Source organism: Toxotes jaculatrix, chromosome 5 (genome assembly GCF_017976425.1).
Source record: "Toxotes jaculatrix isolate fToxJac2 chromosome 5, fToxJac2.pri, whole genome shotgun sequence".
Taxonomy (NCBI): Eukaryota; Metazoa; Chordata; class Actinopteri; family Toxotidae; genus Toxotes; species Toxotes jaculatrix.
In genome coordinates, this window is record NC_054398.1 from 12,181,603 (window position 1) to 12,202,685 (window position 21,083).

General features: G+C 43.4%; 1 protein-coding gene across 1 annotated transcript in view; it reads left to right on the plus strand.

Moving 5' to 3' along the window:
• The window catches only part of LOC121181892 (membrane-associated guanylate kinase, WW and PDZ domain-containing protein 2-like), a 69,882-nt gene extending 49,734 nt beyond the window's left edge, over positions 1–20,148 (plus strand). Inside the window, exons 9-23 of the mRNA XM_041038107.1 lie at positions 349–531; positions 3,710–4,239; positions 4,928–5,093; positions 10,414–10,445; positions 11,757–11,949; positions 12,061–12,152; positions 12,609–12,801; positions 13,279–13,518; positions 14,487–14,672; positions 15,074–15,082; positions 15,190–15,505; positions 16,244–16,463; positions 16,621–16,764; positions 17,210–17,348; positions 18,434–20,148. Of these exons, the coding sequence (XP_040894041.1) occupies positions 349–531; positions 3,710–4,239; positions 4,928–5,093; positions 10,414–10,445; positions 11,757–11,949; positions 12,061–12,152; positions 12,609–12,801; positions 13,279–13,518; positions 14,487–14,672; positions 15,074–15,082; positions 15,190–15,505; positions 16,244–16,463; positions 16,621–16,764; positions 17,210–17,348; positions 18,434–19,128 (3,338 nt within the window). The 3' untranslated portion in view covers positions 19,129–20,148. The remainder of the gene's footprint in view (positions 1–348; positions 532–3,709; positions 4,240–4,927; positions 5,094–10,413; positions 10,446–11,756; positions 11,950–12,060; positions 12,153–12,608; positions 12,802–13,278; positions 13,519–14,486; positions 14,673–15,073; positions 15,083–15,189; positions 15,506–16,243; positions 16,464–16,620; positions 16,765–17,209; positions 17,349–18,433) is intronic.
• The last annotated feature ends 935 nt before the right edge of the window (positions 20,149–21,083 follow it).

A 21,083-nucleotide genomic window follows, 5' to 3' on the forward strand; every position in this document is an offset into this window, starting at 1 on the left:
CAAATGGAGACTGCTGGCAGTGCAGGGGGACAGAGAACATGCTCACCCTCAGGCCCCCAGTGGGTTAATCCAGGCACACGTATAAGGACGTCAGAGACAAGTACATTATGTGCAGTTTCGTCTGAGAGAAAACTGCATCTGCGTATCTCCAATGAGTCAGCTTATCAGAAATGAAGGAAAACGTGTCTTTATTCGTTTTTACATTCAGAAAAAGTGTGCAATAGGTTCTTTCAGCACTGAAAAGAAAGTTTAACGCAAAAAATAATTTGACGAAGCAAATGTACATAATAGGTATGTACATGTTAAGGATCTGAATTTATCATATTTGAAAACCTTCTCCCCCTGCAGAGAAGCCATTGTTTACGAGGGACCCAACCCAGCTGAAGGGCACCTTCCTGTCCACAGCCCTGCAAAAGAGCAACATGGGATTTGGCTTCACGATCATAGGAGGTGACGAGCCAGATGAGTTCCTGCAAGTGAAGAGTGTAATACCAGATGGACCAGCTGCTCAGGACGGAAAGATGGACACAGGTAATTATGTTTACCAACACAGAATTTTGACAACTGGTTGAGAAATAAATTGAGGTTTGAACAAAATACAAGCTGTCACTGTTGTCCCTGCTGATACTGTAATACTGTGTTTATAGAAATGCTTAAGCCCAGCCTCATTATTCTGACACCTCAACATTATGGACCTTAATTTCCTGCCAAAGCAGATCAAGTGCAAAGACCTTTTGCTGGCAGAGTTTCAATTTAATTCAAGCAGGTTTTTACCTGCCTGTTGGGTAATTTCTGTCAACGTTTCTTGTACCTAAAAGCCCAGGGGAACACAGCAGAGTGTCAATATCCAGTTAATTTGGTGATGCTGTGTAATTTTGGTATCAAAAGTTAAACTTGTGCCTTGAACATTTCTTAGCATAAGCACTAGTGCTTTAGTTGGTTTTATGGTTGTAGCTGGCTGAGGTCACCCAGAAAATCACATCCACACTTGCTGAGTTTGTGTCTTTGATATATTGCCTTCAGTGATTGATTTAGAGCATAATTTATTATTGTCCGTTGTCCATTAAGGAGATATTAAGGCTTAATCTGAAGTAGGCTCTTCCCTTAAACCATCAAGGGATAAACACATATGGATGGACATATGCAATACGCAAAACAAAGGCACAACTCTTCCTCTGTAGAAAAAAATAGCTCTCTTTATTTATTAAAACCTGAACTTTGGGCCTTTTTTTTCCCCCTTTGGGTCCAGTTTTGTTGCCAACATTTTCTGCCAAATTTGCCAAGTTTGAGTGTTAAAGTTTTTGAATCTTTCACAAATACAACTCAGACACAGTTGTTGAAATTCCCACGAGCTGTATACTAAATGATTGGTATCAACAATGGCAGCGATACTCCAAGAACAGTTGAAGCACATCTTAGAAGTGAAAACTTAGTGGTAGAGGTTTCAGAATCCCCAGAAATATCAGTTCATCTTAAAAGGGGACATCATTGGCCCTTGGTGGCATATTTGGGGTGCCCTATATTTGTGCCTGTAGCACTGTGTGTCCCAGACAAGGACTTCACTTTCCTCTCAGCACACACACTGTCCTCTGTCAGTGCACTATGACGTTCGGCTTTTAATGAGACGATCTGATGTAATCAGCCATAACTGACAGCAGCCCACACAACACCTACTTCAATAGAAGAAAAATCCCTGCTTTGCATAGTGATACTACAGGTGCAGCATCATTAATCTGGCACCAGCGGTCACAGTATTATCAAAAATCAGTCTGCCAGCACCATGAAATTGCCCCATACTTGTTTGTGCTTTGATTCATAAAACCAAAGATCTGTAACATCCACACAGGCAGTAATACAGTCTCTCATGGCTTACTTAGCGATTAGAGAGACCTTGCCTTATGCGGAAGGTTAACAGTGGATCCCTGCAACAATCAGCATGTTTTCATTTACAGTATCCTTGAGAAAGACATCTCATCCCTACCTGTTTGTTTACTGTAGGTTGCTGTGGATGAAAGCCTCAGCTAACAGTATGGAGCTACCAGCTAGCAATATGTAGACCTAAAGACTGATCTGTAGGGTGACTCTCAGGGTCCTCTATGTTACAATGATTGATTTTTAATCTTTTACAGAAACAAACCTTAGTCAGGCCAGATCTCAAAAAGCTGCTGTTAGTAAAAGTCATAGTGGGCTGTAGTCTTGGGTTCAGGGAAGGCATAACTGTATGAGGCTTTATGTGTGCTCTGCTCTGAACCTGTGAGCTGGCCCCATGCCGAGCACGATTGGTGCCTAAACTGCTCATTTAGGTCTCATTTCAGAGCTGGGAATCCTCCTTCCTACTCTCTACTTCTCTCTGATTTCATGTCTTTCCCTCTGCCGGAGTTTCTCTTTTATCTGGAATCCATCTCTTTCTATTTTATCTGCCTCTCTCTCTTTGTCTCTCTGGCTTACCCTTTATTATGCTTTCTTATCTAACCATGTCATCTGACACTTCTCCCCTGCTTTCAGCCTCAGTATATTTTCATCTGCTTTCTCTTTCTACCTCTCTAGTTTTCCCTCTATCCTGGTCTGTCAGCCTCTTGCTCTCTCTCTGTTCTGATTCCTCTCTCTCCAGCTTGCTCCTCTCCGCTCTGTGACATTGCCAGAGCTGCTCACACACACACACATACACGCACACACACACGCACACACACACATACTTGTGCACACACACTCACACTTACGCATGCACACAGTCACATACGGGCACTCCCTGGCTGAGATTAGCTGGCCTATTTGAGCTGTGCGGCATTGCTCTTAGGGATTGTGTATGATTGTGCATGTGACATGTAGAGTGTGTGTTTATGTGTGCGCACATGTTCATGGGAGTGTGTGCATGACTGCATGTGTGACAGAGAGTGCCTCCAGAAGTGTGAAATAGAGGATTTGGGGCAGCTGCATTTGTCATGGGGCTGTGACTTTAAAGCCGAAATCCATAACTTTCCGCACGTTCAAAATACAGCAGAGATGACAGAGTATCTAGTGTCGCATTTGTGAAGTGGTCTCAGTACGCTGTTGTTGGTATGCAGGTAAAATGTCAGCGACCAACCAGGTAAAGTGAACACAAATATAAAATTTAGTGAAGTGATGACGTTAGACAGCATCAGTACTGCCGGCCAGGACAGGTGTGACCTGAAAAATACAACTTTTCTTACACAAAACATGATGGAACAGTGGTGCACAGTTTGTGTTTCCATCTAGTCATCAGAATATCATGAAAATGCAATGTCATAATTCATTGTGCATGAGTCTATACTCAAAACTGTTACTACATGTGAGTGTAACTGTGCCCATCCACTAAAATTTGTGAGATAAAGGCTCTCTGTGAATGCCAAGATACACCAGTGCACCAGATAGTTATCATATTCACAGAGACACTCTCTCTCTCACCTCTCTGTCTCACACATACACTTGTAGATTGCCTGCAGTGGCCGTGAACTGATATCATATTCCTGTTTGCCACTTAGGAGGGACAGTGTGCTTCTTCTGTGTTCCTGCATTGTGTCCTGATGCCCCTGAGATTTAACATTTATGGCAGCAGACAGTGACTAGATGTATTTTTGCAGCTCAGTATGTTTACACATGAACCACTGAGACCATATCATGTGGGCTGTGCAACACAGTGTGAGTGTTACTGAAGCTGTTGAGACCTTGCTATCTTCTCCCTCTTCAGGTGACGTCATCGTCTACATTAATGACATCTGTGTGCTCGGCACCACACACGCCGATGTTGTCAAGCTGTTTCAGTCGGTACCCATTGGTCAGAGTGTGACCCTCGTGCTCTGTCGAGGATATCCTCTGCCTTTTGACCCAGAGGACCCTAGTGGCGCTGCGAGCACCTCCCTGACACCCATCGGCCTGGAGCACCGGCCCTTGGTGGTGAACGGCCGCAGCAGCTACGACCCGTACCTGGAGTACCTGTCCTTGAGCTCCCAGCTGCCTCCTCAGGCTCTGGCCCAGGCCGGAGCACCTCACCCGGGGGACACACATCTAGACGGCTCGTCCCTGCCGCCCACCACACCCGGCTCAGCCTCGGCACTAACACCTCACGACGACAATGTGTCCATGGCCTCCTCGGGAACTGCAGGGGTTGCCGGAGCAGCAGCACAAGGGGCAGAGCTGCTGACGGTCACTATGGTGAAAGGGTCGGAGGGATTTGGGTTCACAATTGCCGATAGTCCCACTGGTCAGCGAGTTAAACAGGTGATGTATCATGGATCATCTGTACATCTCTATATTCACTTAGCAGAACGTGATTAGTCCAGAAATAAAAGGCTTCACAGATTTTTAATATTTTAATTGTATTTTACTGTTACATTCATTTACTGTTTCACGGAGTGAATGTGTTCTTTAAAGAGTGAAATCTCAGTTGTCAGCTAAACTCAGTAGTTGAGTTGAGCAGCAAATTAAACTTGAAATACAGTTAAAACAGCAGGTCATGGTAAATTTAATTCAGTCAATTCAACCAAGAAGAAAGAGACTGAGATGATGAGAACAAAGTCAGTTCATCTTATATTGGATTTTCTATCTACTACTATGATAATGAATGAAGACTGTCCTAAAGGAGCCATAGAGTAAAAAAAAAAATCCCAATCTGTGTACTTGATTCCTGTGGAGTAAAATAATTGTCCCTGTTCATAGGGCATTTTCCTTTGTTCTCAGAATTTTCAGAATTCATGTCAGTATCTTGTATTTGTCCTGTAAAAAAGTATAAAATTCTTAGACTGATATTGGGAATAGTTCAAATGATCTAAAATAATATGATTTTAGGGCTCAACAATTCCTGACTGGTTTGGAAATTTTGTTTTAATGTGATTGCAAAGTACCACAGCATCAAATCAGAGCAGGTCAAATTGACTGATGGTGGATGTGTCACTGTGTTGGGGTGCAGGTGCTGGAGCCAGGCTCACAGGGAGCATCGGGGCTGATAGAGGGAGACCTGATCCTGGAGGTGAACCAGCAGCCAGTGGCTGCAGCTGGACATGGACGAGTGGTGGAGATGCTGAAAGAGTGCCCTGTGGGAGCTGAGGCAACACTCCTCATACAGAGAGGAACAGGTGAGAGAGAGTGCCACATAAGTGAAAGTAAATGAAAATTGATAATTATACTTATTGATGGATAACACATTTAATTTGTAATGACTAACATTTATCTTTTTGGGGTATAAATGTGATATACCTTAATACCTGCTGATACCCCTTGATCTGTTAAAGTCATTAGCTGTGGCAAAAATGATTACATGTCAAATGATTAATGTCAAATCACTAGTGGCATTTTTGGCACCTTTCAAAGGCCAAAATCATTTTAGCAAAAATAAAGAAAGGTCCAGTGCAAGAGTAACTGCCCGGCTAAATGTAAGCTGACTTCTGATTGAAATTCACAAATATCATGTTACTGTGCATCTTCAGCCCCAGCTGCAGCTTTTTGAAAGAGAGGAGTCAAGTAGAGTTGACAGTGAGAGCTGAGAGAGCAAAGGAGATTTTGATTATGATCATTTTGAGACCCGTTCTATTTTTGAACACTTTCAGATGATTTTATTCAAGTCTGAAGATGAGATTTTATATTTGGAATATTAAATAGTTTAGAGGGTAGAAGAATAATTTTGCTGGTGCAAAACTGGGTAAATTATCATAGTATTTCTTGAAATAACAAAAGTGTTTTCCTAAAATGTGTAATGATTCCAGATTATTTCACAAACCAATCATTTCTATGTGATGGTCAAGAAAAAAAGAAACTTTAATGTTCATCTTTGGGAAATTAGATAATTGCAGGAGCAAACAACCACAGGACACATTATTAGACATTAGAAAAAAGAAAGAAAAATGAAATGGACAGTATTTTGTTTAATGTGTTTCATATGTGCTGACTCATGCAGAGAAAACACAGAAACATTACAGTTCAAAGAAGAATGTAAGCAGATGTCATATTAAGTATTGTGTGTGTGTGTGTGTGTGTGTGTGTGTGTGTGTGTGTGTGTGTGTGTGTGTGTGTGTGTGTGTGTGTGTGTGTGTGTGTGTGTGTGTGTGAGTGTGTGTCACACCATGTGTTCTCAGTGTTTTCCAAATGTGGCTTTATCACCAACATGTCATCGATGTTTTCCACTGAAACAGACTGGAGCAACACGGGGGGTTAACACAGGGAAATGTTTTAAGATACAGCAACTCGAGAGTTGCGACGAGAGGTAGAGTTAATCTCATTGTTAGGTGTAGCACATCTCCGTGGGTTGAGATGGCGCCAACACTGCTGTGGGGAAAGCAGCTTCATTCTCACCGAGGCCACTTGTGTTCAAAATAAATGCCCTTGTTTTACTGTCATGTGCTTTGGACAGAAATTACTTTTGGAGAGTGTCATCTAGCTGGCAGACAAGCTGAACTGGTTGGCATGATGCTGTTTGGCTACCTGTACTGACTGTGCTCCGAAATGATGACGCTTCGATTATACAAACAGTATTATTAAACGCTTTCGCCAATAAGCACAAAGTCCCTTTCTGTAGTGTAGCAATTTTAAAATTATTAACTAGATCTTAATATACTGATAAAATATGATTTGTTTCTGTGTGTGACTGCCCACCATCCTGTTTCAGTCTGCGCGTTCGTCTGGAAAACTGTTCTCCTGGATCTTTCTCACAGTGACACAGTTTACCTCCTACATCCATTTGAATTTTAAGCAAACATTTTTGATAGACTTCAGTGTTGGCTGTCTGTGTATTTAGACACAGACTTCAGGGCCAGTGTTGTTCCAAAATACCTGTCACCTGTTGAATCCCTGTGACAGGTTCTGCATTGTAATAAGCTGCTCCACACCACCTTTAATTCTCTGCACACATTCAGCATTTTACCTTTCCTCTTGAAGTGAAAGAAGGAGCCGACCACAGGCTCTCGGTCTGAGAAAATATATCAAAATGAAGTTATAAAGTAGCCGCAAAGAGGGATGAGAGAAAATTTCATAGTGGGGAAGTTTGAAGTGCAGAGTTCTTGTAATATTGCCAGAATGACATGGAGTGTGGCCATTTTCCCTCTTCTTCCTATTTCCTGCAAGATTGGCCACCTGCGAGGAAATTAAATTGCACATTGAAAGCTTTATTTGTTTGGCATGTGCTCTTGCACTCATTCTCTACAAAGTGTTCTGGTCACAGGGTCAAAATTTGACTTGATAATTACCTGGGGCGTCGTAAGTTCAATGTTTGCTTTTGATGTGACACCCAGCAGCTCTGCAGTTCACATTTTCATGCTCATTTTGTCGTCAAGTCTGTAGTTTCTTTCTGGAGATAAATTGCCAGGAGTGAAGAGTTAATTTGCATTGTTTCTGAGATGATAACAGAACAATAAAGGCGAATTATAGATACGCTCGCTTTTGCATTTGCTCCTTTTTCATCGGTTATATTTAATTGCGAATGAAGGCAATCAGTCTCATATGCATCTCAGATTTAATTAATTGAAGTGTGACAAGAATTATGATTTCAGACCTGAGAAGCAATCAAAGACATGATCTGCTAGTGATCTTGATACATCAGACTATCTGAAGTGCTGCTGGATGGTTTGCTGATTTTATGCCAGTCCAGTTGTCTCAAGCCTAAACTACATTATTGACAATTATTGGAGATGTATTGGCAAACTGTTGCTTGGATCAAGTGAATTGATTGTGTTCTGTATGTTGTTCAGTTTATTATACACAGTCACTTGATTACGTTAAAGATAATAAATTCTTCTCAGTCTGTGATGAGCATAAATCACTCAAGTGTTTCCAGCAGGAATAGAAAAAAACACTCGGTGTGTTTGTGTGTGTGTGTGTGTGTGTGTGTGTGTGTGTGTGTGTGTGTGTGTGTGTGTGTGTGTGTGTGTGTGTGTGTGTGTGTGTGTGTGTGTGTGTGTGTGTGAGAAAGACTGCCCGCCAGCATGCATGGATGTGTATGTGAGCAGCTGAGATCAAATGTTGTGCTGCTGAGCAGCAGACCATCTTATGACCATGCAGTGCCAGCATCTGCCACCTGGTGGTTAATCTTTGCAAAGACATACACTCACGTTTCCCTGTCAGATACGCCATTTAAAAAGGATGCTGAAATTCAATACACAATGAGATTACCTTACACACATTAATGCATTGTCACATATACATACAATTATCTGTATTCGAATTTACACACTCATACACACACACACACAGCTTGCAATGGGCATTCCTCTAAATGCTGAGTTGAATGTGACAAATTACCTCCCTTCCCCCAAAGATGACATCTTCGTCAAACTCGCCAGTTTCTAGCAAACAACTCAAGACAACAGCCCCACAGGGACTATAAGCCTGACACACCAGGAGCCTCTCTGGCTCTCTGTGTGTCTCTCTCCTCTCTAAAGGGTGAAAAAAAGGGCAAGGTCCTTTACAATGACTCAGATGTGCAGAATGTCAAAAATGTTTAAGCATGTTTTTGTTCACAGACGTAGGATTTCAGTGCTCTGCAAAGAAATCCTGCGTTGAATGAAATTCAGCCTGCACACATGAATTCAGATGTGTGACTTAGAGCATCGGTGCTTTGTGTTAGACTGCTGCTGGGTGTGTGTGTGTGTGTGTGTGTCTGACTGCTCCGCTGTAGCGTGGGCACTCTGCCAGAGTTCCACTGAGCTCTGGTCGTGTTCACAGCTCCGTCCCGACATCCCAGTTTGAAGCAGAGCCAACCATAGACTAGAGACATTTTGCGGCACCAATGAGGACGCAGATCATGGCTGTGAAGAAAAGGGTGTCAGGCTGCACGAGCCAATCAGGCTGATCTGAAGGCCATCCAGAACTCAGCAGGCTAGTCTGTGAGGCCGGCCTGCCAGACTGTCTGACCACTGACTCGTGAGTGAGGCCACGTGAAGCCTCTCTACCAGTCATTCATTTGTAATTCATCAGCATGCATACGAGTGCTCCACACATCCGGCACATATGCCGATGAGCTGTATTAGCATTTAAATTAAGCTTATATGCATCTGTGAGGATGACGCTCCTCTTTAATGTGAGTGGACAATTGCCTTGTAGCTCGTACTCATTTCCTTCAGTGGGTTATTAAGGAAAGTTTCATGAGAATGAGTTATTAGAATTCCTTAAAGGCGTCCCTTAAGGCCTGTATTCCCTGCAGAATGTGGTTAATAGTCCCAACCTCCCACTGAGCCCTCCCTCTGCTGCTGCCACTGTGCTGAATCATTTCAGCACCACGGACAGCTCTCCCCGAGCCTCAGTTCATGTTCACTGCATTCACAGGCAGGAGGATTTTTATTTCTCTAGTGTTCCTCATCTTCCATGTGTCCACCTCCATGCTCACAGCAGGGATGGCAGGACATTTAGATTCCAGGTTGCAAAAATGCTTTAATTGAGCATATGGAGGACGGTTTGTGGTGAAAAATGTGGAAAAATATAAGATAAACGTGTAAGGAATGGCAGAAATGAATTTCAGTTTTCATTTTGTCTTCACATGGACTAGCAGTGATCTGCTGTATATCATTTTCCTCAAATCTCCCCTCGCTCGCTGAGTTTGATAGAAAGTTCTGCCATTCTGCTTCGTTGCTAAGTGCTCTGGCCTTCATCTCACACATCTAAAAAGCAGGCGGATGTAGTTGGAGAGTAATTCCATAAATATATTCCATCTAGTGCTCTCTGACATTTTTTCCGGAAATCTCATAAACTGAATAAATATTAAATAAATCAGGATTCTCTAAAGAATATTTTACAAGCGCCCACGTTTGTTAAAGAATTCATCAGCGATGCTGCAGGAGTCTAGTGTGCTTGATGAATGCTTGTATTTGTTCCTGTCCCCATGTATAAAGATTCAGATTGAATGTTTACACAAGGCAGCCACTGCATGTTTTTCTCCCATGTCTAAATGTATGTATGTGGGTCTCAGCAGCATAAATGTAGTGTATGTCCTTGATTCAGTGGAGTCACAGGGGAGCTGTGTTGATGAGATTGTTGTTGTGATGTAGAGTGCTCCCTGCCTCCTCCATGCAGATAAAATATGACTTACTGAGAAAACTCTGTGTGTGTGTGTTTGTGCGCGCGTGTCTGGGGGTGGGGGTCTGTGTTTTTGCCCGCAGCTAATGATGTAATTATGTTGAAAACAAACGCAACAACCAAACCCGTTTAGGAAGAGTTACACAAACAAAGTCAAAACAGAGGAATATGAAATCAGAAAAGGGAGAACACGTTAAGAGATGATGATTTTAACACTTGCATCCAGTATCTATGTAGAAATATATACAGTATATGCACTTATCTGTACTGTCTGTTCCATTGCAGTTGTTTTTGTTTGTATAGTTTTAATTGTATGTATTTTATTGTTTGAGAAGCATCTGATAAATTGTCCGAGTCTGCTCTCTGTCAACTGTGTCTTCTCTCTTTCTTCCTCAGGCCACATCTCTCCATGGAAGGCCTCCAAACAGGTACAATGATTGAACCAAATGTGTTTCTGCTTGCGTGTGTGTGTGTGTGTGTGTGTGTGTCAGACAGAAAGAGAGGTAGAGGGAAAATGTGCATCTGTGAACCAGATTTGTTTGTTGAAGCAGAGAGGTAAGCTAGCAGTGTATAGGGTCAGTGTTTGTCACCGAGGCTGTGTTGCCTCAGAGGTGTTTGGCTTTTGCATCATTGTGAAACAAACCAGCCCATCCTGATCTGCTTATTGGTTTGAACACATCAGATCTCACACCTCGCCAGCTGGGGAAAAGCTCTTCAGATTTATACGCAAACTGCACCTGTTACTGCTTCTACAATCAGCAGTCATTCATGATATTAGTCAGAATATTCAGACATGATGAGTCTCATTTAACTTTAAAGTTTGAATACTGATTTGAATTCATTATCATATCTGCCCCAAATAGCTGTTTTTCTTTATTGCATAAAGTTACTAAGTCACATTTAACTAAATATAACTCACATGCTTGACATAATACATGTCTTATCATCACCCCCACCCCACCCCACAATCATGTCCACATCTGCTTTATATTGTATGAAAAGCGTCTCTTTCAGTTCATTAAATCCCTCAGCCATCTGAAGGCAGCAGGACACATATGTTGATAAATCTGCAGCTTCTGATTTGAGAAGTGCCGTGTCAGAGCACAGTGCGATAACACACGGCTGTCCACTGTGTTTACCTTAATTAAATCACATGCAAATGATGTCAGGCTGCTACAAAGTAAACCCCATACAATACTGAAGTTCTTTTTGGCAAACATAGGATTTCATGTTTTGTTCTTGAAATGCATCACAGTGCAGAAGCTGTTGTGTCACGTTTTAAGGTATGATGTGGTCACATAAATGACCTCATCAGTCATTTTTTATTATTTATTTATATCAAATTTCTATCAAGTTAAATAAAAGCTCACACCACCATTTTGAGCTTCTGTGTGCTCAGATTGTGCTGCTCTGCACAGCAATATAAGTTCCGTTTGGTGAGCTGTTGGCGTCATGCGTCACTGTGATTGGCACATCTGTTTCAGAATGATGAGGCCAGTGATTTGACTGGTTAAACGTGAATGTTTTTAATTACCATACCCTCCATTTTATGCACCACCTCAACCAGCCGTTTTTCACTTTGCGCTGTTGCACCTGCATGAACCAAAATAGCAGGTGCACTTGGATACATCCACATAGTCCATGCACCCAACACCTACTGCTTTGCAGTTGTGGTTGCACAGTTAAAATAGGACCCCATATCTTCAATTAAACATCTGTTGTTGGTGTTTTTCTTGTAGTTGACTGACCAGTGGGACCCTCATGGCAGCCCCCAGGCAAACTTGTCTGGCCCACTCTTGCAGCCTGGCACACCCTTCCCAAACCAGCCACAGCACCGCACTTCTGTACCCGACTCAACCGAAGGCTTTGACCTTAACAAGCCTGACCCTTACGACCTTTATGAGAAGTCAAGGGCTATCTACGAGAGCCGACGTGAGTACAGAAGCTTTAGATCATGGCAGATAGAGCATCACGTTGCCTTACATCATCTGATGATTTGAAATGAAAGAGTCGAGCTTTATTGTCTGCATCTGTGTGTGTCAGGTCCAGAGTACGAAGAGGTGGAGGTGCACCTGCTGAGGGAGAAAACTGGGTTCGGCTTCCGCATCCTGGGGGGAGACGAGGCCGTGCAGGCTGTGAGTCCGGACGCCCGTGACAAGGCTCGTATGGGACGGGCTGGACCACACACATTTTTAACCTCATACACACCAACCTCTTCTGACCTGCACCTAACCTCATCTCGCACTCTTCATCAAGTTACAGTTCATACAGCTGACCAACATACCGTCCACAGACACACACACATACACACAAGCACACTTTAACTTTCTCACGCTGTCCTGACCCCCTAACTGCTCAGTACCTCCCATACTAAAGTAACGCCTTGCTGAACTTGTGCAAGTGTACAACAGCATGCAAACTGTGATACAGAGAGAGTGTGGCAGCAGAATATTTGGAAAGTAGAAAAACACTAACATAATCCAAAAGTAGTTTACAAGTTGGATGAAGAAAATATTGTGTTATTCCACTGTGTCCCTGTCTCATCCTCTTCACCTTCATCTATGCTGCTAATATTGATTGTCTTTGAACAGATTGTTATTGGCGCTATAATAGAGAACACTCCTGCTGAGCGTGATGGGCGGCTTCGACCCGGGGATGAGCTCATTTCTGTGGATAAAAATGTGGTTGCTGGGAAACCGCACAAATACGTTATAGACTTGATGCATGCAGCCGCTCGCAACGGTCAAGTCAGCTTGACTGTGAGAAGGAGAGTGCAAACGCCTGGTGAGGACATGTTTTATTTTTTTTTCCTTTTGGGTTTCATTTTTTTTTGTTTTGTTTTGTTTCGGGTTTTTTTCACACTTCACCAAGAGTGGAGAACATGCTGCACATTTCCCTGGCATCAAATTTTAAAAAAAAAACACAAAGACAACTTGGACAGCACACACATGCTGACAATCTGTGTGCAGGATCAGTGTGTACTTCTCACCCACACATTTATTCTGTGGTAGTAGATCATACATACATTTATCTTTTGTTCATTGTGAGTGTGGTGCAACTGCAAGGGCATGTGGTTACTCAAGAGTCCTAACTGTCAAATGACAGACAGACAAGCAAGACAGAGAATCTCTGCTGGAGGTAGAGAAGTGCTCTGTTCCATGCAGACCCGGAATTTCTCCAGTTGCTACATTTTAAGCTGCTTTTATTTTAAAGCAAGCTTTTCAATAAATCCTGTCTCCTCTCTTGCTTCCTTTCCTCCAGGTGAACTGTGTCCTGTGAATGGCCGCAGCCCTGGCTCGGTGTCGACACAACACAGCTCTCCACGCAGTGATGCGGCCTCAGCTTCGGGCCCTCCGGCGGTCAGCGTCCCAGCTGCCACCTCTCCCCCAGAGGGATCTGCCCTGCAAACCAGTGATGTGGTTATTCACCGCAAGGAAAATGAGGGCTTCGGCTTCGTTATCATCAGCTCGCTGAACAGACCGGAGAACGCCACCGTCATCAGTGAGTTGCCTCTGTCTGGAGCCCTAGAGGTTGTTACTGAACGCAAATGGTGTTTTGTAAATTCTGATGAACAACGATCTAAAGGGTGGTGACTGTCCTAGAGCGATTGTTTATGGGTTTTTGCTACTATATCATTTTCAGGTACATGGTCTCTGTGATCATTTGAATTTTTTCTTTAGAAACTATGTGTTTATAAGATCTCAGATTTTTTTCCCACACAACTTCTATTTGCACTGCATGTTCATACAAGAAACTGTGTCAGAAGTATAATATCAGTAATATCTGCTTTACTAAGAACCAGAGGGTGTCGTCCTTTACCAATTAATTTATTTGAGTCATGTTTCTCATCCCGTCCAGTAGTTTAAGAGCTTTCATTAGCTGGGGTCTTTTTTGTTCCAAAATTGGTTTTAATTTCATGTCAAAAATCTTTAAAAGAGCCTTTAAAAGTCTTAAATGTGGCTTCAAATATGTGGTTACACTATAGAGAGCTTATATCTTTTAACCGACAGTGGGATTCTTAAGTCAGCTTGGACTGAATGCATATGAATATTATTAATACACCCTGCACAAATGCCCATGCAGTAACAAGAGCATCTATTGCACTGAAAAAATATTGTTATAAATCTCTTTCTCTGCTTGGTGCTTCCAGAATGTTTGTTACATTGAAGTGAAGATTTTCAGTTTTCTGTATTTATTCATGTGAAAAGTGTCTCTAAAAAATGTTGGGTTTTTTTTTTTGCCTTTTAACAGTGTATTTCTATGCAGTCACAGGACTTTATAAGGCATAATAAATATTTGTAACTGTAACTGTGGCTGCACTGTTCCTCAGTCATGACTGGTGGGACTCATACTGTAATAAAATCCAAAATGTTATTCTTTCCACTTTTAATTTGACTTTTACCAGTGCTGTTTTTACATCTTTCTTCAACATTTGTGTTGCCAACCACCTTGTTATTGCCTGTTTCCAGCTGTGCCCCATAAAATAGGACGTATCATCGAGGGCAGCCCTGCAGACCGGTGTGGGAAGCTGAAGGTGGGCGACCGGATCTTGGCTGTGAACGGACAGTCCATCATCAGCATGCCGCACGCGGACATTGTCAAGCTCATTAAAGACGCTGGGCTTACAGTCACACTGCACATCATACCAGAGGAGGGTAAGTGTCTATGTGTGAAATGGAATACATTTTTTTCATTGTGAATTTTGTGTGGCTGCTTGTTTAGTTTACCCTTTATACTTGATGAAGACAACTCCCTGAAGACAGGTAGGTTTCCTTTGTCTTATATGAACAGATTTTATTTCACTTGGCTAAAGGGAAGCCTTACAAACTGAATGCATTGTGTGAAGTATTCTGAAGTAAAAAGAACGTCAGAGCAATTGTACATAAACCAGAAAGGAATCAGATTCAGAGTCAGATTAAGAATCAGATTTTTACTATCGTGTTTTATGACACTGACACTTCAGAGTCCTCTAATTGTGTGATTTATAATAAGGCTAGGTTATTCAGCACATAATTTAGTAATTTTCTCAAATACATCTCAGAAAATTCTACAACAGAATGGCACAGTTGTTCATCCTGTGCGTGTTTTCTTTTTCAATTTCTAAATCTCTCTCTCCACAGTTTGACATTTTCCACCCAGGTGAACTCTTGTCTCACCTTCTGTCCCTCACAGGTTCCCATTCTGGGCCCAGCTCAGAGAAGCAGAGCCCCATGACCCAGAAACACAGCCCACAGACCCAGCCCAGCCCTGTAGCCCAGCCAAGCCAAGGAGGCATCCAGCCTGGCCAAACAGTTCATCAGCCAGGCCAAACCACAACTCAGCCAGGTCAAGCACCTGTCCAGCCGAGCCAGGCACCGGCTCAGACAAGCCAAACCGTGACTTGCCCTCCTGCACCAGCAGCCTCCCAGCCTGCACCAGCCGGAGCCCAGCAGAGCCCGGTCACCCAGCATTCTGGTCCCCCTCCACAGCTCTACCTCCACGATGGCAGGTAAGAGGTGTGCTAAGAGGGATGTTCTTGTCTGGACTCAGCTGAAGCCTTTTGTGGGAATCGCCAAACAGAGAGTGTCTTGGTGTCTAGGAGAAGGAGCAGGAGTTTTCAAAGGCCACTGATATCAAACTGTGTATATAGATGAGAGTGCGCCGCCATCTTCCCTGCAGACCAGTAAGTTCAGGGGCAAACCTTTGATTGTAGACAACTTTTTTTTAGTCCCACTCAGACTCTCAGTCTCAGGCTGGTTTCTGCTTTGTTGCGTAACACCACTTAGCTCTTACAGTGTCTGTGAATAATTTACCTTAAGGTATCTCTTAAATAATTCAGTAACCCAGCAATCAAGCCCTGTTATGTGTCAAAACTATGAAAGTGTGAGTGTGTGCGTGGATCGGCGTGTGTGCGTGTGAGTCTCAGATCAAGACACTGAGAGTAGCACTCCCAGAGCTTTGGATTTTAGCCAGTTTTATGAGTGGCGAGTTGATAAAAGTTTCAAAGCAGAGTGATATTTCCTTAGTTTGTCTGGTGAGCCTCCTTGGCTGCACACACGCAGTGATCTCCTCCTTCATGTGGCGTGTTAAGTTCACGTTACCCAATACATATATCTACAAGATGTCTTTTAGACGTGAGGATTTGGGCAACAAGACATCTCATCCCTTTACGCTTCTTCAGATCAATCCTGTCACCATCATCATACAGATCTCTCCTCTGATTTTGTTCTGTTTCTTATCCTGACAGGTCAGAGGTAAAAGCCAGGCAGGACGTCAAACCTGACTTCCGCCATCCTCCATTCACTGATTACAGGCAACCTCCAGTAGACTACCGTCACCCACCAGTCACTGATTATCGACAGCCTCCAACGTTGGACTACCGACACCCGCCTGGTCTGCTGGACTTCAGACAGCATCCTGCAGCTGCACAGTTCCCCTTGGGGATCCCTGCTGACTTCAGACCACAGGTACAGCTACACCGAGAACTGTTTTGAGTATTAAGTCTTCCAGTTTATTTATCACCATGCTGTGGAGAGGTGGTGTTTGTAATCTTTGTTTTCAGAATGGTCAAATACTGTCATTTGCTGTAGGTTTGTTGAAAATTCTGTACGTTTTGTTCTGCAGGACTTCGATTACTTCACAGTGGAGCTGGAGAAAAGTGCGAAAGGTTTCGGCTTCAGCATCCGCGGGGGCAGAGAGTACAAGATGGACCTCTTTGTGCTGCGCCTTGCTGAGGATGGTCCTGCCATACGTAATGGAAGGATGAGGGTGAGATGGCATGGATGAGATGTTAAAAACTACAAAGTTAAAAAGTTTTTTGAGATTATTGGAATTACTGTCAATGAATAACAATCGATTTTTGCCTTTCAAATAAAAACAGCACCTCTGTGGTTCTTCCTTTCTTCATATATTTCACTCTTTCCTTTGTTAAGACAGATATTTATTTTTCTGTCTGTCCCACCTCCTTCCTGGGACAGGTATAGCTTACAGGTTAGGAAAGGCAGAAAGTGAGTATGTAAGTGTGAACTTGTTGACTGAGTAATCCTCTGCTCACCCTCAGCAACTCCTGTTAAAGTGCATTTGAACAAGGCACTTAGTGGCACTTATTCCCTAGTTGCTCCAATGGAGACAGCAGTCGTGCAGAAAAGTCAGCTTTCCATGGATAAACACAGTTTGACAGAAATCGACCCTGTCCTCTGTGTGTCTCCTCCAGGTAGGGGATCAGATCATAGAGATTAACGGGGACAGCACGCGGGACATGACTCACGCCCGTGCCATTGAACTCATCAAGGCGGGGGGCAGGCGGGTCAGGCTGCTGCTAAAGAGAGGCACAGGACAGGTGCCAGAATATGGTGGGTTTCCCTGACACAAGCTGAAGTCTCTCACTGTCCCACCCTTTCAACTCTGTCTCCCTCATTAGTCTCTGAGCTGATCTCTGTCTCACTTACTACGAGATTCATTGTTTGAAGGTTAACATTACTGTCTTTTTTTAACCAGAATGGCTTTTTCCTCCAAATGCTGTATGTTTTACTGGAGAACATATTAACATGCATTAATATCTTTCTGCATTTTATTCCTCTCTGTTCTTCTATCTGAATTTAAACTTGTCATTATGTGAGGAACAGTTTTGATGAATAACAGTCGAATAACAACCTGCTCTCTAGCCTTCATGTGTTGTAACCCCTCTGCTTTAAGTCTAATGATTGGTATAGGATTTTACTTGCCTTCCCTCAGGAATGGTACCTCCCAACCTCTCCATGTGCATGAAAGGTGACACACTAAGCTCCCCCTATTTCTTCCTAATGGGCCACTCTAAAGACACGGTTTGTGAAAAATTGCACGTCTCTCTCTCCATACTGATTAATCTGTGTAGATGTGCATGCTTATGAGTTTATGCATGGGAAAACAACAGTATCTGTGTGTGTGTGTGTGTGTGTGTGTGTGTGTGTGTGTGTGTGTGTGTGTGTGTGTGTGTGTGTGTGTGTGTGTTGTAGTAAAAGAGCAATATCGTTTCAAGTGACCCTCAAGATGAAATTCTATCATCCTGAAGAGGTCTGTGAAGTAGACTGTGCAAAATCAATCTGCTCAGGATCAGTCTGTCACTCAACTACAAATATGTTAATCGTTTTCAGGCTCTGAATAAATCCTGTCTTACGTCTGTGTCTGTAGAAACAGTGTCAGACTTGAGGTGTAACATATAAGCTACAGACGCCTACACGGTCAGGCGTTTGCTGCTCACTCACATTTGCATGAGAGTTTGCCTGACATTATATCAAGATGTGGTGTTTCACTGTGTTGCTGTGCACATTTTTCTCTCTGTCTCTTCTTTTTCCTCTCCTCTTTCCTTTTCTCTTTGTATGCATGAGCATGCTGGTTGTGCCACTCCATTTTTTTCCATTTTGGTCTACCTGAGTGTGTTTTGTTCCTACCCCAACAGACTGTGCCGGCCCCTGGGATTCCCTTTCTACAGCCCACTCTGCCCTGCAGGAAGTGACCCTTGGAACCCACCCGAATCCATTGCTCTCATCCCATCCGACCTCAGCCCCAGACTCCCCTCATCAGCTCCCTCTAGAGGCCACAGTGTGTATGGCAAACAAAGCTCCACAGCAGACAGACCACAGCTTCATTAGAGGGGCTACAGGTGGCAGGTCCACCCAGCAGAAGTGCATCATCAGGGGGCAGGGAACCCCTCAGGGGTGTGGAGAGGTGGACTGCGGACCAGGCGACAGACAGCCTCGTGCTTTGCCTCCTAAAGCTGTCCTGGGGAGGTCCGTTGATAGACGAGAGAGGCAGAGGGATGCTTGCTCCCCCTGCTGTGAGAGAAAGGCCCTGCACACACAGGCAATGAGCACTGTCTGGCCCTGGGACACATATGTGAGTGTGAATTCGAATGGAGCCTCTCTGGCCGGTGGAGATGGACATGTCAGCCTCCAGGAGAGGCTGGTGTCCAGAGGTCTGTTCTCCAGAGAAGACGAGAGGGCTAGCGGCCACAGTGGGCTCTGCTGCCCGTCTAAAACTATGGAAGACCCTCCTGTGAGAAGCGCAGCTGCCTCCCCTGGGCCCTGGAACGTCCCTGGGTCTGACAAACTGCCCGGCACCCTGAGGTCCTGGACCTCCACAGTAAGCAGGTAGAATGGATCTAGCTGTTTTGGACTGGATCACACTGTCCGGCTCCCCATGCAGTTCACCATCGGATGTCTGAGAAAAACATTAAATCTCCCTCGCTCTCTCTTACTGTCCCGTTTTCTTCTCCATCTACTTCTGAAACCATATTTTGTTTCATTTGTTCTTACTAGATGATTATTACACCAACCACCTTAAAAAAACAGAGGAACTTTCACAGCTATTGTAAAATACAGTATAAAACCTGATGGAGAGTACTCAGTACAAAGGCATTTTGGACCCTCAGATGTGACAGTTGATGTTCTGATTACAGATGAAGCAGCGATGTCGGATTCTGAGTGGAGCTGTGCTTTTGACACGTACTTTTAACCACTCGACCGTGTCTGGCTCTGATTGGTTAGTGCAACATAACGTCAGATGGAACAAGATCCTCGCAGGAGAGAGACATATGTCCATCCAAGAGGTTTGCTTTTGCTCCATTTTCTTTGAGCAGTGGGAAGAAGGAGACTACAAATCCATCAGATGGAAAAAGTGACACTGAAACTCCCTAAGGACATGGCACTGGCCGCACTGACAGCCTGGTTAACCCGACATATGTTAAGATCTCACACGCCTACCAATATATCATATACTGTAAATGTAAAGATGTGAAAAATGTGTACATTTGGTAAACTCAAAAACATACCTGTTTGGTGTTTTTTTTTTTTTTTTGAGGCCATGTTGTAGTTAGAAACATTGTAAAGAAAAGAGAAAAAAAAACACCAGGACAGTATTTTAGGATCACTATTTCCATGGCCTCGTCTATAACTACATATCAGAGACTGTGCAAGTCACCAAACCTAGACTGCTAAGGGAGGCGGTGTTCGTGTGCATGGATATAAATCACCATGTCATTAAACAGGGACTCACATGTCTTTTAGATGTAAAATATAGAGAGGAGACCCTCTGACTGCCCCGCTGAGCAGTCAGTACTCATGTGAGACAAAGATGATCTGTTTTTTGGGGGGGGGGTTTTCCATCAAATTGAACTTTTTGGCAACAGTTGGCTTAGTAAGAACTCATAATACTGTTCTGAGTTATGTACACAACGAGATCACAAGTCAACCATGCAGTCATCGTGCAGAATTATAATCTGTGCTGTATTCATTTGATGCTCAACAGAAAAAAAAAGTTTGTCCAGTCTATATTTCCCATTTCTATGCCTTTTACTGTGCTAAGTGTACCACATCACTGTGGGAGAGGGGCATCGGTGTGGGGAAGAAGAGGCCGATGGTTATGAGGTGGGGCGGAGTGCCTTACTCAAACTAATGCAGAGCTGTTGCCGTTGTGATTTGTTTTGGGAACTGAATGCAAAACTGACGTTAGTGATCATGCACACATATCAGCGGACTGTTGAATTGTGGAGCCTGTTTTCTTCGGACTTAACACCAAGCAGTATATACAGTTATCTTGATGCACTCTCAGCTGCAAAGCTTGTCAATGTCAATGATTGCCCTCGTCCCCTTAGCGTTGAAGAGGGGATAAAATGTAGCCTGTAGCACCACATCCTCTTCTTAGAGAGTCATCCGGGAGAGTCGCTCTGTGAACGTGTTTCCAGACAGGGTTATGGTTTCCTAGTGGACCATGGTTTCCGTTGTGTCAGATGAGTGTTATTTGAGCTTTATTTTGTCTATTCCATACTTTAAATCTGAACCCAAGATTTTATCGCTGAAGCATAAAATGCATCGAAACCTACGTTCGATCACAAAGTTTCGTCGCCGGCAGAGTCGAGGCATGTTGCTATTAAGCTGAGACACCACAGATGAAGGAAGTTAATACCCTCCTGCATTTCTCCATTTTGATGTCATCCATCTTTCTCAACAAGGTGTTTGCTCTCATTAAAAATGAATCAGCAGAGCTTTTCAGTATTAGAGGTTTGTACGAGTTTTAAAAAAAATAAGAATCATAATGCATTGTGACAATGT